At 36.3% G+C, this 14,137-nt stretch overlaps 1 protein-coding gene across 1 annotated transcript; it reads left to right on the top strand.

The window, feature by feature from the left end:
- Positions 1-224: 224 nt before the first annotated feature.
- Positions 225-689, top strand: LOC145955215 (uncharacterized). The gene is made up of 2 exons (XM_083069930.1): positions 225-231; positions 382-689. Exons 1-2 carry the CDS (start codon positions 225-227, stop codon positions 687-689), a joined length of 315 nt encoding a protein of 104 aa, XP_082926056.1.
- The last annotated feature ends 13,448 nt before the right edge of the window (positions 690-14,137 follow it).

Here is a 14,137-nt window from a genome sequence, read left to right as displayed (position 1 = left end):
TAAACATGACATTAAAATTATTATCTTATGTAAAAGAAATTATCATGTTGTTTTAACTTGTCTCTATATTATATTATTGTGTCACATTCTATAAACTAAAAGTTAAGATATGTTTGAGAAATATAATATTTGTGTATCTTACCATTCATACCTATTAGATATAATTCAAAGTTAGTTAGTTTGTTTACTTTAGAAACAGTTTGTTTGTTTACTATCTAACAGGTATGAATGGTAAGATACACAAATATTATATATCTCAACCACATCTTAACTTCTAGTTCATAGAATGTGATAGAAGTAGTAACAGTTGGGCTTGAAAAACTCGAAAAAAAAATGCAACTGAGAAGCAGAAACTGATCTTCAAACAACAACAAAAGCTAGACAGCAAGGCACGATTTTTGATATACCAGTGTGTGAGTTCAAAGATTTTCAACAAGATTTCCAAGGCACCCACTGCAAAAGAAGCATGGGAGATTCTTGTGAAAACATATGGTGATGGAGAAAAGAACAAGAAAGTTAAACTACAAACGTTGCAAAGACAATATGAGCTTCTGAGCATGGAAGAAAAAGAAACCATTGCTGACTATTTTGATAGAATTCAAGAATTGGTTAATGCTATGAGGGCCTATAATGAAAAGATTTCAGATCAGCAGGTGGTAGACAAGATATTGAGGACCCTACCACCATGATTTGATCATGTAGCAGTTGCAATTGAGGAGTCAAATAACCTAGACACCATGGAGATTGAAGAATTGCAACACTCTCTTGAATCGCATGAAATGAGAATTAATGAAAGGAGATCCACTCAAGAACATGCACTCCATGCACGATCCAATCACAAAGGAAAAGGTAAAGGATCTTGGAAAGGGAGTAAAAAACACCAAGATCCAGATTCTAATGAAACTAGTGGGTTCAAAGGGAAAAATGGCCAAGCACAGAAGCAGGACAACAATTCCAGCAGCAGCAAAGAGTGGAAGTTTGACAAGAAAAAGGTAAGATGTCATAACTGTCAAAAACATGGTCATTATGCAAAGGAGTGTTGGTATGGAGAAGGTGCCAAAAACAAGCCAAACAACCATGCAAACTTGGCACAAGACGAAGAGTTTGATTCGGAACCTGTCATGCTAATGGCAACCACTAGCAGTGGATCATCAAATGATACTTCATGGTATTTGGATTCTGGTTGCTCCACTCATATGACTGGAAGAAAGGATTGGTTCATCAATTTGAATGATGCATCAAAGAGCAAAATTCGATTTGCGGATAATAGTAGTCTCATTGCAGAAGGCATTGGGAGGGTGGCTTTCAAAGGTGAAGATGGAAGAGAAACAATCATCGATGAGGTCTTATATGTGCCTGGTATAAAGACTAACCTTTTGAGTTTAGGTCAGTTACTACAGAAGGGTTTTTGCATGATAATGGAGGACAATTGTCTCAAGGTGTTCGACAAAAATCAAAAATTGGTTATACAAGAAAACCTATCTCAGAAGAGGACATTTCGAATTGGAATGCACATCCTGAAACACCAATGCTTTGCAACCTCAGAAAACAAGTTAGAATGGCTGTGGCATCTCAAGTTTGGTCACTTAAATTTTAAGGACCTTTACCTACTCACAAACCACAAGATGGTAGACGGAATGCCTCAGGTTGTGATCCCTGAAGAGATATGCAAAGAATGTGTCGAATGCAAGCAGTCTAGAGGCAGCTTCAGCAGTTTTGTCACCATAAAAGCTAAAGAGAAACTGGCAGTCATACACTCTGACATATGTGTCCCAATGCAGACAGAAACCCCTGGAGGCAGCAGGTATTTCATTTCATTCATTGATGACTTGACTAGAAGAATTTGGATATATTTGATTAAAAGGAAACATGAGGTTCTAGATGTCTTTAAAAAATTTAAATGCCTTGTTGAAAAACAAAGTGGGAAAGTGATTAAGACACTAAGAACAGATGGTGGAGGTGAATATGTTTCAAATGAATTCCATGAATTTTGTGAAAGAGAGGGGCTGATTCATGAGATTATTCCACCATACACACCTTAGCACAATGGTACAGCAGAGAGAAGGAATAGAACTTTGATGAACATGGTGAGATGCATGCTGAAGAGCAAAAATTTACCAAGTTTCTTGTGGGGAGAAACAGTGGTAACTGCTGCATACATATTGAATAGATGTCCCACTAAAAGATTGAAAAATATAACTCCAGAAGAAGCCTGGACTAAAGTGAAACCAAGCGTTACTCATTTGAGGATATTTGGGTCAGTTTTCTATAAACATGTACCGGATCAGTTGAGGAGAAAGCTTGATGATAAAGGCACACCACACATTCTGATTGGTTATCACTCAACAAGAGGGTACAAGTTATATGAACCAGAAAGTGGTCAAGTATCTGTCATTCGTGATGTTATATGTGATGAAATTAGAAGCTGGAACTGGAACTAGAACTCAACAACTAAAGAAGCTCAACCAAGCTTACTATTTGAAGAAGAGAAAACTACAACCCCACCAACTGTTAACAAAGACTAAATTGTCAGAAAATCATCCAGAACAAGTCAATTGCCTTCACATTTGAAAGACTACGAACTGCTTCAAGACTCAGAAATCAACTCAGAGGGAGAATTAGTTCACTTTGCACTGATGGCAGAAGCTGAACCAATTGAATTTGACAAAGCAGTAACTAAGGAGGAGTGGTTAAAGGCCATGAAGGAAGAAATCAATTCTATAGAGAAGAATCAAACTTGGGAATTGGTGGACCTCCTGATGGAGGACCATCCAAGGAAGAGGAATACATGAAGGCCATTGGACCTTTGACAAGGTCCATGGTAAGGAAGCTAGAAGAGACATCTAAGGAGGAGGTGCTTCTTAGACCCTTGCTCACCATGAGCATTGTGTACTTTTCTCCTTAGTAGTATCTTGAGTAGTACCATTGTATATATTGTATATAGTAGACTTTGTATAGGATTGTTTTGCCTTTGTATTTTGGAGGCACCTTTTTCTTTTTAGAAGTAGGCATAGGAGTGGCATTAGTAGACTAAAGTGTGCTCCTAGCATTTTAGCCAAATGTGGTCTTAGGATAAAGGTTTTACATATTGGACTCATTTAACTCCTAATTTTTCATAGATTTGATTTAGCTAGGTTCCATTCACATTGAATGAACCTAACTAAACCAAATGAACCATTTTCAAACCGGGTGGAGTTAAATGAAACCAATCAAAACCGTCCACACCTTTGTGTTCACACCTTGTGTTCACATTGGTGCACACTTGGCCAAATGCTTGGACCTCTTTTCTCTCCTACACAAGGGCGGTTTAGGAAGGCTCAACCATGGTTCTTAGTGAACCATGGTCTAGCCTTTTCTTGCTCCCTAAGTTGGACGGACCCAACCATGGTTCCTAGTGAACCATGGTCTAGTCTAGCTTAACCCCTAGGTGGCCACGCCTATATAGCCTCAAATTTTCACTTGTATAACACTTTTGGCATTAATGAGAATTGAGTATTCAGATTAGAGATCCGATTTCTCTCCTCCCAAAGGTCCTAAATCTCTTTGTGCAAAACCAATCTCTTATCACTTCTCCAAAGACAAGTGTGGCGGATTGAAGAGTGCTTATCCCTTCACCAAGAGTGGCGCATTCTTGAGAGGTTTCCCCCACCATCTTAAGGTGGTCGTGAGGTTCCTCCCTCCATTGGAGCCTTACACAAGCATTGGAAGGATTCTAGGAGCCAAAGATCTAGGGAAAGACTTGAAGGAAGCTACATCAATCCGGCCTCCTCCAAAGTTCTTCCATCATTTGGTATCAAGAGCTAGGTCTCCAAGTAATCCGAATTCCCTTGCTTCTTTGTTTTCTTTTTGTGAATCTTGCATAATCTTGCTTGAGTCTTGTTCTGTTCTCCTTGTCTTCTTTTCCTTTTCTTTGAGTCTTGGTATGTGCCTTGAGTGATTCTTGTGTCACACTTATAAATCTATAGAACTCACTCACATTGTCTTGCCTTTCTTGATTCATTTTTGCTAATCCTTGTGAATCAATCTTGGTATGTGCTGTAGGTAATCTTTGTGTATCTTTCTCTATGATTTAGGATTGTCTTTATTTTCTTTTGTGTCCCTACAAGTTTCGGTCCAAAAAGAACTCCAAGAAAGAATCAAGAAAACAAATCTTTTACATTTCTTAATCTACTAGTTTTGTCTTAGAGTCATGTGTAGTTGCTTTGCTTGTCATTAAATCCGTGTAGTCCCTTTTTTCTTTTTGAATCTTGAAATATTAATCTCTGAACTTGAGTTGTGTCATTGCTGGTTGCATGTTAAAATCATTCTTAGAGTGCTCACCAATTAATTCCTATGCATGTTATTAGACCTAACATGTTCTAGAGTCATTTTTGTGAAATTCTTTGCTATTAGTTTTATAGCAATATATGACCAGCAATTCTTTTGTGTGTCTTGTGCTTGCTTTGATTAAAGAAAACAGAGAAAGAAGTGCCTAGAAAACGTTCTTTAAGTGTGCTAAAAGAAGTGACAAAATGGAACAAAACTAGTACTAAAAAGTGCTGAAAATTTTGCCTAAGTGCACTTGGAATTTCTCCTCTTCTTTCTCTTCTTTTCTCCACCACTTGGAAACCTTTGAATTTGTGATTGGCCTCTGTTTAAAGTGCTTAACATTCTGTGTTTAAGGAAAGAAAAGAAAGAAAAAGATTTCAAAAAGCAAAGAAAAAGAAAAAGAAAAAGAAAGCAAAAGAAAAGAAACTAGAAAAATTCAAGCTGAAAATTTGACAATTTTGTAGCACTTGGCCTAGTGAATTTGTGTGAATTTTTCATGCGGTTTCCTTCTCTTTACAGTGGCTGAAAAGAACTTTTAAATCATCATAGCATTGCACAAAATTTTATTTTGGTTTTTGTAATCAAATCTAGTGCCATTCTTAGGCAATTCTTTTGAGTGCTAGCCTTGAAATTAGCCTTATTTGTTGCTTTGTGTCTTCTTTGGCTCTCTTTGTTTGTCACATCAATTCCCATGAGAGTTTTGCCTATCCTAAATTGTGCTTTTCAGTTTTACTTCTTTGGCTTCTTTCCTCTCTTGTGTTGCTTGCTAAACTTGGTGAAACTATAAGCCTTGTTCAATCTATTACACTTGGAAGGAAGGTATAATTGAGGCATATTGGTTGACCTCAAAGGAGCTTAGCCTTGAAGGAGGATTGAGGTACAAACTGCTGAGTGAAACACCTTTTTGGAGGCTAACTTGTTTGCTCATTTTGCAGCCAAGACTTGCTTGAATTTTCAGGTACATTCTAGTGCAAAGTGGTGGCGGTTTTGAGTGGAGTTTGGTGGCGGCTTTGGTGCCTTTTGGTGGCGGCCTTAGTGGCAATTTTGTGGCTGTTTGAAGACCTTGAAAAGGATTTGATTCCAGCCAATTTGGGGCACATCCCTGGACTAGAGGCTGTCCCAAACTGTCCAGCTATTTTGGTGGAAGAGTGGCCAAGAAGAACTTTTGTTTTGTATTGCTTATTTGAGTTGTAATTACATCACTTAGCTTGAATAGTTTTGTGTCAATTTTCTTTGTATTCAACTTGCATTTAGGGGTGGCTGTTTGGACATTAAGTAAGATCCACCACCTCCTAAATAGTCCTACTTAATTTCTATTAGCCTCAATTAGTGCTTGTGGAAGGGTCCCCAAAGGCTTTAAGTGCCACCTTGGGCTTCCACTAGGAACCGGCTAGATTTAGTTTTAGCTTTCATAAACCGGATTTCTAGGTTGGTGAAAGTGTCCCAAAAAGCCTTAGGTGCTACTTGGACTTTCACCTTAGGATAAGCGACTAGTATATGCTTTATTTGCTTTCATTTTAATTGTTTAGCTCCTAGGTTCGTTTAGAAGGCTTCTATTGCCTACTAGGGGTTTCGTGCACACACACACACTACTTTACTTGTCTTGTGTGGAACTTTGTTTTGTAAGAAAAGTACAAAGGGGTTTAGTAATTTCCACTTGAAGAGGCTTGGTTATTAAGTGGCTCTTGGTAGCTCACCTCCCTTGATAGTGCAACTTGTATACTTAGACCTCTAAGTACTTAGTACTACACCAAAACAAAAAAAGACTACAAGCTTTTGTGAAAACTTTTATCACTCACTTTGCAATTTTCAAAGACTTGTGAAAACCTTTTACCTTGCAAAAATGAGTGATCATTCTCATAATAGTAGTGTGCATGGTCATCACTCCCCTAAGAGCCATAAGAGTACTAAGGAAGAACTTAGGGAACTTAAGGAATACCTTAGAAAAAAAGAACTAGAAAATGAAAAAAACAATGAAACAATTAGAGAGTTGTTAAATAAACTTGTTGTGGGTGAGACTAGCAAACCCCACGGCCATGAGGGTCATGGACCTTCTAGGCCCAAAGGCTATCACTCGCACACACATTCACTAACAAGTGAAGGGTTGCATAGTAGTCATCATGATGATGGTTACTACCAAAGACCCCCTAGGCACCATAGGCCTAGGCATGAAACAACTCCTAAAGAACCTAGGTTTGACCTTCCTCCCTTCCATGGCAAGGATAGTGTGGATGACTATTTAGATTGGGAGATGAAGGTTGAACAACTCTTCACTTGCCACAATGTAGGTGAAGACCGAAAGGTTCCCATGGCTACCCTTAGCTTTCAAGGGTATGCCATGTATTGGTGGACTTCCCTAGTTAGAGAAAAACAAATTCGTCATGAGCCTCCAATCCAATATTGGAATGAGCTAAGGAGTGCCTTGAGGAGAAGGCACATTCCTCCATACTTTGAGAGGGAGTTAATGGACAAGCTCCAAAGACTCCAACAAAGAAATTTGAGTGTTGAGGAATATAGGCAACAAATGGAGTTGCTTATGATGAGAGCGGGAATTAGGGAGGAAGAAAGAACCACCATAGCTAGGTTTCAAAGTGGCTTAAACCTAGAGATTAGGGATAAAGTTGAACTATTACCCTATAGAGATCTAAATGAGCTAGTACAACTTTGTGTGAGAGTAGAACATCAACTTAGAAGGAAGCCTACCCTTAGGAAGGAATCTACCTCATACCCTAGAGAGGACTTCAAGAAGGAGGGTCAACCCTCCTATTCAAAAGAAAGGCCACTAAAAGAAAAACAAAAAGAAAAACCTTCCGATGAGCTTAGAACTAGTTCTATTAAGTGATTTAAGTGCTTAGGGAGGGGACACATAGCCTCCCAATGCCCCACAAAAAAGACCATGATCATTAGGGGTAATGAGATCCTAAGTGAAGAAAGCACTTCATCTTCTTCATCCTCCTCAAGTGAAGAAGATGCTAGTCTTAGTTCTAGTGAGGAAGCACCATGTGAAGGTGACCTATTGGTTGTCCAAAGGTTACTTACCAACCAACCCAATGATCAAGACCAATCACAAAGAGAGAACCTTTTCCATTCTAGATGCAAAATTTTTAAGAAAACTTGTTCTCTCATTGTTGATAGTGGATCTTGTAATAACTTTGTAAGCCAAAGGTTGGTTGATAAGCTTAACCTAACTACTATAGCCCATCCTAAATCTTATAAACTTCAATGGCTTAATGAGGATGGACCTATAGAAGTTAAGGATCAAGTAAATGTTCCTTTCTCCATTGGAAAATATAAAGATGAAATTTTATGTGATATAATTCCAATGGATGCAAGCCACATTTTACTTGGAAGGCCTTGGCAACATGATAGGAAGGCCATTCATGATGGTGTTACAAACAAAATCCGCCTAGTTCACCTAGGCAAGAAACATACCTTGACTCCTCTTTCACCTTCACAAGTGTTGGAAGATCAAGTATTTATGAAATCAAAAAAAAAGAAAAGAGGAGAAAAAGAAGGTTCTAGAGTTGGAGGGTAGTGTCTCCCCCAAGGAAATTGTTCCTAGAAGTCAATTTTTAATAAAACATTCTATCAAGAAATGTCTTCTAGTTGAACAACCTCTTCACCTTCTTAAAACTAAAAAGACACTACTCTTGGAAAAGAGTAAGGAGGATAGTGTCTCCTCCAAAAATCTTATGCAAAAGGAAAGTCACTTTTTAATTCAAAATAATTGTAAAAAGACTTTTCTTCTTCATAAAGAATTTAGCTCTTTTTCTACTGCTGCCACAACCTTAGAGCTTAAGATCCACCACCTAAATATTTTTGAAAATAATGGATCTCAAGTTCTTAGTCTTGTGAAGAAGAAGTGGACTTCACCTAGTTCTACTTCTTATGCTACTACTTTGGTGGTGCCCAAAGTAGACGGCCATTGTCTATTTAGGACTTCTCCTACTTTAGTTGTTCTAATAAAGCACCCAACCTTTGGTTTATATTGTTTATCAGATACATCTCATGGTGTCTTATTTTCTACTTTTGATCTTAAGGGAAGTTCAAACTTCTTTGAACTTAATTTTACTACTTCCCTTCAAGACCAAATTAGATTCTATGACTTTTCTAAACTCTTTACACCCTCTTCCTTGATGTATCTAACATATAATATGATCAAGGGTTGTCTAGGTAGTTTCCTTATTAAATTCACTTTATTTTCTTGTAGAAGCCTAGGTTACTACATAGGGTACTTTAGGCAAGATATCTTGGTATATAGGACTACTTCATTAGTTTGTTATAGTTTTAGCACTTTAACATTTTTAGGATTCAGTTTTACACTCAGACTACACTATAGTGAGGATTCTATTCTTATAGAACCCATCCTTCCTAGTCTAAGGACCCTTGCTAGGACTATAGAAGGAATTCCTCATAGGGTGCACTTTCCACATATGTTATATGAATATGTCATCCCTAATGCTTTATTTCTTATTTTCATTGTAGGTGATGCTATCTTTGTGGAAGGACCACTGTATTTGAGGACAAATCCTTTCGAAGGGGGAGGGTATGATGGAAATCTAATCCCCAAGGATCCCTTTGGAAGAAGTAAGACCAAGAAGGGAGAAGGGTGATCCAAGGATGCTCACACATGAAGACCATTAGGCCTCTAAACTAGGTCTATGGTTAGGAGGCTAGAGGAGGCTTCTATAGAGGAGGGAATGCTAACATGGATGATGAAGAGGTAGATCTGAGGACAGATCCTTCCCAAGAAGGAGGGTATGATGGAGGACCATCCAAGGAAGAGGAATACATGAAGGCCATTGGACCTTTGACAAGGTCCATGGTAAGGAAGCTAGAAGAGACATCTAAGGAGGAGGTGCTTCTTAGACCCTTGCTCACCATGAGCATTGTGTACTTTTCTCCTTAGTAGTATCTTGAGTAGTCCCATTGTATATATTGTATATAGTAGACTTTGTATAGGATTGTTTTGCCTTTGTATTTTGGAGGCACCTTTTTCTTTTTAGAAGTAGGCATAGGAGTGGCATTAGTAGACTAAAGTGTGCTCCTAGCATTTTAGCCAAATGTGGTCTTAGGATAAAGGTTTTACATATTGGACTCATTTAACTCCTAATTTTTCATAGATTTGATTTAGCTAGGTTCCATTCACATTGAATGAACCTAACTAAACCAAATGAACCATTTTCAAACCGGGTGGAGTTAAATGAAACCAATCAAAACCGTCCACACCTTTGTGTTCACACCTTGTGTTCACATTGGTGCACACTTGGCCAAATGCTTGGACCTCTTTTCTCTCCTACACAAGGGCGGTTTAGGAAGGCTCAACCATGGTTCTTAGTGAACCATGGTCTAGCCTTTTCTTGCTCCCTAAGTTGGACGGACCCAACCATGGTTCCTAGTGAACCATGGTCTAGTCTAGCTTAACCCCTAGGTGGCCACGCCTATATAGCCTCAAATTTTCACTTGTATAACACTTTTGGCATTAATGAGAATTGAGTATTCAGATTAGAGATCCGATTTCTCTCCTCCCAAAGGTCCTAAATCTCTTTGTGCAAAACCAATCTCTTATCACTTCTCCAAAGACAAGTGTGGCGGATTGAAGAGTGCTTATCCCTTCACCAAGAGTGGCGCATTCTTGAGAGGTTTCCCCCACCATCTTAAGGTGGCCGTGAGGTTCCTCCCTCCATTGGAGCCTTACACAAGCATTGGAAGGATTCTAGGAGCCAAAGATCTAGGGAAAGACTTGAAGGAAGCTACATCAATCCGGCCTCCTCCAAAGTTCTTCCATCACCTCCCTTCAAATAAGAAACCTATAGCATTGAAATGGGTTTTTAAAGTGAAAGCTAATCCAAAAGGAGAAGTGGTGAAACATAAGGCCAGACTTGTGGCTAAAGGATTTTTGCAAAAGGTTGGAATTGACTATGGTGAAGTGTATGCACCAGTAGCCAGAATTGAAACAGTCAGGTTGGTTATAGCTATTGCAACTAAAGCTAATTGGTCAATGCAGCAGCTAGATGTGAAGTCTGCGTTCCTAAATGGCCCATTAGAAGAAGAGGTATATGTGTTCCAGCCACAAGGGTTTGTTGTTGAAGGAAAAGAAGAAAAGGTATATAAATTGAAAAAGGCATTATATGGTCTTAAACAAGCTCCAAGAGCTTAGAATAGAAGAATAGATAGCTTCCTGTCTAATGTTGGCTTCAAGAAGTGCACAGTAGAGCATGGTGTTTATGTGAAATGTTGGAATGAGTCTGCAAAATTAGAAAAACTAATGATATGTCTATATGTAGATGATTTGCTGATTACTGGCAGAAGTGAGAAGGCAATTACTAAATTCAAAAGTCAAATGATGAATGAATTTGAGATGAGTGATCTTGGATCCCTTTCATATTTCCTGGGAATTGAATTCAAAATGACTCAAGTTGGAATGATAATGCATCAATCGAAATATGCAAGGGATTTGCTGAAGAAACTAAATATGCAACAGCTTAATCTAGCAGGAACACCAGCAGAGGTTGGGATTGCTTTGAAAAAAGAAACTGATGAAGAGCTTGTTGATCCTACTAATTACAAGAAAATAGTTGGATGTCTGAGGTATTTGTGCAACACAAGACCTGACTTAAACTTTAGTGTTGGGTTGATTAGTAGATTCATGCAAGAACCAAAGAAGTCACACCTGCTGGCTGCTAAAAGAATACTCAGGTATGTGCAAGGAACAATTGATTTTGGAATCCTATTTCCAAAGGGAAAAGGTGAAATAGAAGAAAAGTTGGTTGCTTACTCTGATTCAGATTGGTGTGGAGACAAAAGTGATAGGAAAAGCACTGCAAGATACATATTTTTCTATGGAGGAGCTCCAATTTCCTGGTCCTCTTCAAAGGAACCAGTTGTGGCGCTATCATCTTGTGAGGCAGAATATATTGCAGCCTCTGAGGCTGCATGTCAAGCAGTCTGGTTAGATGCTTTGATGAAGGAATTGCAAGTGGAACACTTGAACAAAGTGAAGCTGCTTGTAGATAACAAATCTGCCATTGATCTAGCAAAGCATACAACAGTTCATGGTAGGAGCAAGCATATAGACAAGGACGGAGCCAAGGGGGGACCTACGGGTGCCACGGCCCCCCCAACAATTTTAATTTTTTTTTATATACATATATATTACTATATGGCACCCCCTATTTTTAATATAAACTCATATGTATAATTAAATGAATAACCCAAATTTATTTTTTTATTCAACTTTTGGACTTCTGGTACGGCCTGCTATGTGGAAGATGGTTTTCTTACTGACTACATGATTGTTTATATTGAGAAGGAGATTGCACGAAGATTTACAACTGATATGATAATTGATGATTTTTACTTCATGAAACAACGACGGGCACAACTTAAGAAATAAAGGTACATACTTGAATAACTTGATCTTGCAATATGTTCGATATATTTATCAAATGTAAATATGAGAAATAATTTTTATTAAATTATGTTAATTATTATCTAGTTTTGTCAGATAATATGCTTTTGATACTTTAATTTTCATTTATTATAAATTATATATTATTTATTCTCGGCCCCCCAGTATTGAAATCCTGGCTCCGTCCCTGATATAGAAACAAGGTTTCATTACCTAAGAGAGCAAGTCAGTAAAGAAAAGTTGGAAATTGAGCATTGCGGAACTGAAATTCAGTTTGCAGATATTTTAACCAAAGCTTTGAAGCTATAGATAGATTTAGATACTTGAGGGAATCTATTGGAATTGTTTGTGTAAATGAAACTTTGAATTAAGGAGGAGTGTTAGATATAATTCAAAGTTAGTTTGTTTGTTTACTTTAGAAAGACAGTTTTAATTGTTACTTGTATTTTCTGTTACTATATATTCATATAGCAAGACATAATAATAAGGAAGTATATTCAGTTTTATCAGTTTCTCTCTGGTATATTTGTGTGCATCTATGTTGTGTTCAACAATATCGTGGATCATTGCAATTTCTTATGATAATTGGTCCCGTGAATATCTTTCTCTCTCTTTTTTTTTTATAAAAAAAAATAGACGAGAATAAATTTTTACATATCAAAATATTGACGCTTCTTACTTTTAGCTGTTCAAAGTTAAATTCATTACGTTAATGCAAATTATTATGTTTTCAAACATATTAGTTATATTGTCTCGTATTAATTTCTTGTTAAATTTTTTAATGAAGAATAATTATTCCTTATGAAGGTAGCAACATCGTATTATATTTATTAATACAAAATAATGGGAGATTCCATAATAGTCGTGTATTATTATTAAGAAGAATAAAAAATATAAATTGATTAATCAATTTTATGAAATTTATCCGTTAAAATGGATAACGTATCAGCCAACAAAAAGGTAATTTTTTTAATAATATAATATTATGAGAATTATATGAAATGACAGTTGAATATTAAATGAATTATCGATATATTCTTTTAGCTTCTACATGTTCAGTTGTACTACCGAGTAATGTATTATTGTAAAACAAAAGTTTATAAATCATAAGACGTGATTGGTTGAGTCATATTTGATTATTGTGGTGCAAAAAATATTTAATAAAAATCACGCCCACATTGTTGAAGGGCCAATAAGTTTTAAATATGTTGCTCATTCCTATTGAAGGTAAATTATTCAACCATTATCGCCAAAAAGTTAGTGAATTTCTTGTATTTTTTTGAAATATATTCAAAGTGATATTTGTGGGTAAATATACCTACCATGTGGACTACGGCAAAGCCAGGATTCGACTTGAGGGGTCAGGACTAAGATAATATGATTTAGTAAAAAATTCAAATCAAATTTATAAAATATACAATTTTTTTAATATATATATATATATATATATATTTTTATAAACAAAATATACATAATAATATTTAGCACAAGATAAATTAGATGATATAATAATTTTGAGTATCATTTCTTTCTGTCCCTCCTATCAGATTATATATCGTACCTTTATTTTTTTTCTCCCTAGGTGTCAACTAGCACAGTGATGTTCATGTACCATTTTCCAATATTTTTTAATAAAATTTAGGAAGACCCGAAAATGACTATTGTAGTCATTTAATTACACTAAAAAAAATTGATGATAACCATGACCCTTCCAAATCATCCCCTTTGCTTTGCCTCGCATGTTAACAATTTATGTATTTTATGGTTTTAATCTATACACTATAAACTATTAGAATTCACCTAGTGATGCAAGATTAAGATAACAAGTACATAATTTTAAATCCAAACCCTATTGTCATAAATATAATTTCAGTAGTTCAAAACTATAATAACAGACATTACTTTCATAATTTTTTTAATAGTAACATATTTCTTTATGATACAAATTTAATTTTGTATTTGACATATTACATTCCTAAATAAAACCCACATGAATTCCAGGAAAAAATAAAGAGAATATTACTAACATTTTTCAAACTCAACCTATAACTTTCTCAACTTTCCAAAATAACTTGGGGTTACGGTCCAGTGGCGAACTTGTTAAAGATTAAAAAAGGAAGTGATTGTTGTGTAAGATAATACGATATTCTTTTTAAAGGTATTATTCAAAAGAAATCTAAATTTAATTAATTTTAAATTCTAGTCAGTTTCCGATTATTTAGAAAAAAAATGGAACATACAAAAACAAAGTAAAAAGACATTCATTTATATACGGGGGACCGCAACAGAAAAGAAATGTCCTCATTTTGGTTGCCATATTTATTTAAACCATTATATTTAACAAGTGTGTTAAACTAGGTTATTTATCCAAACACGAATTGCAATGGGAGCAACGGAAATAATAGAAGAGACGTGCAA

This window comes from Cajanus cajan, chromosome 2, assembly GCF_000230855.2.
Source record: "Cajanus cajan strain Asha chromosome 2, NIPB_CcT2T_4, whole genome shotgun sequence".
Classification (NCBI taxonomy): domain Eukaryota; kingdom Viridiplantae; phylum Streptophyta; class Magnoliopsida; order Fabales; family Fabaceae; genus Cajanus; species Cajanus cajan.
Note: the sequence above shows the minus strand (reverse complement) of the source record. Positions and strands in the feature narration are given on the sequence as shown.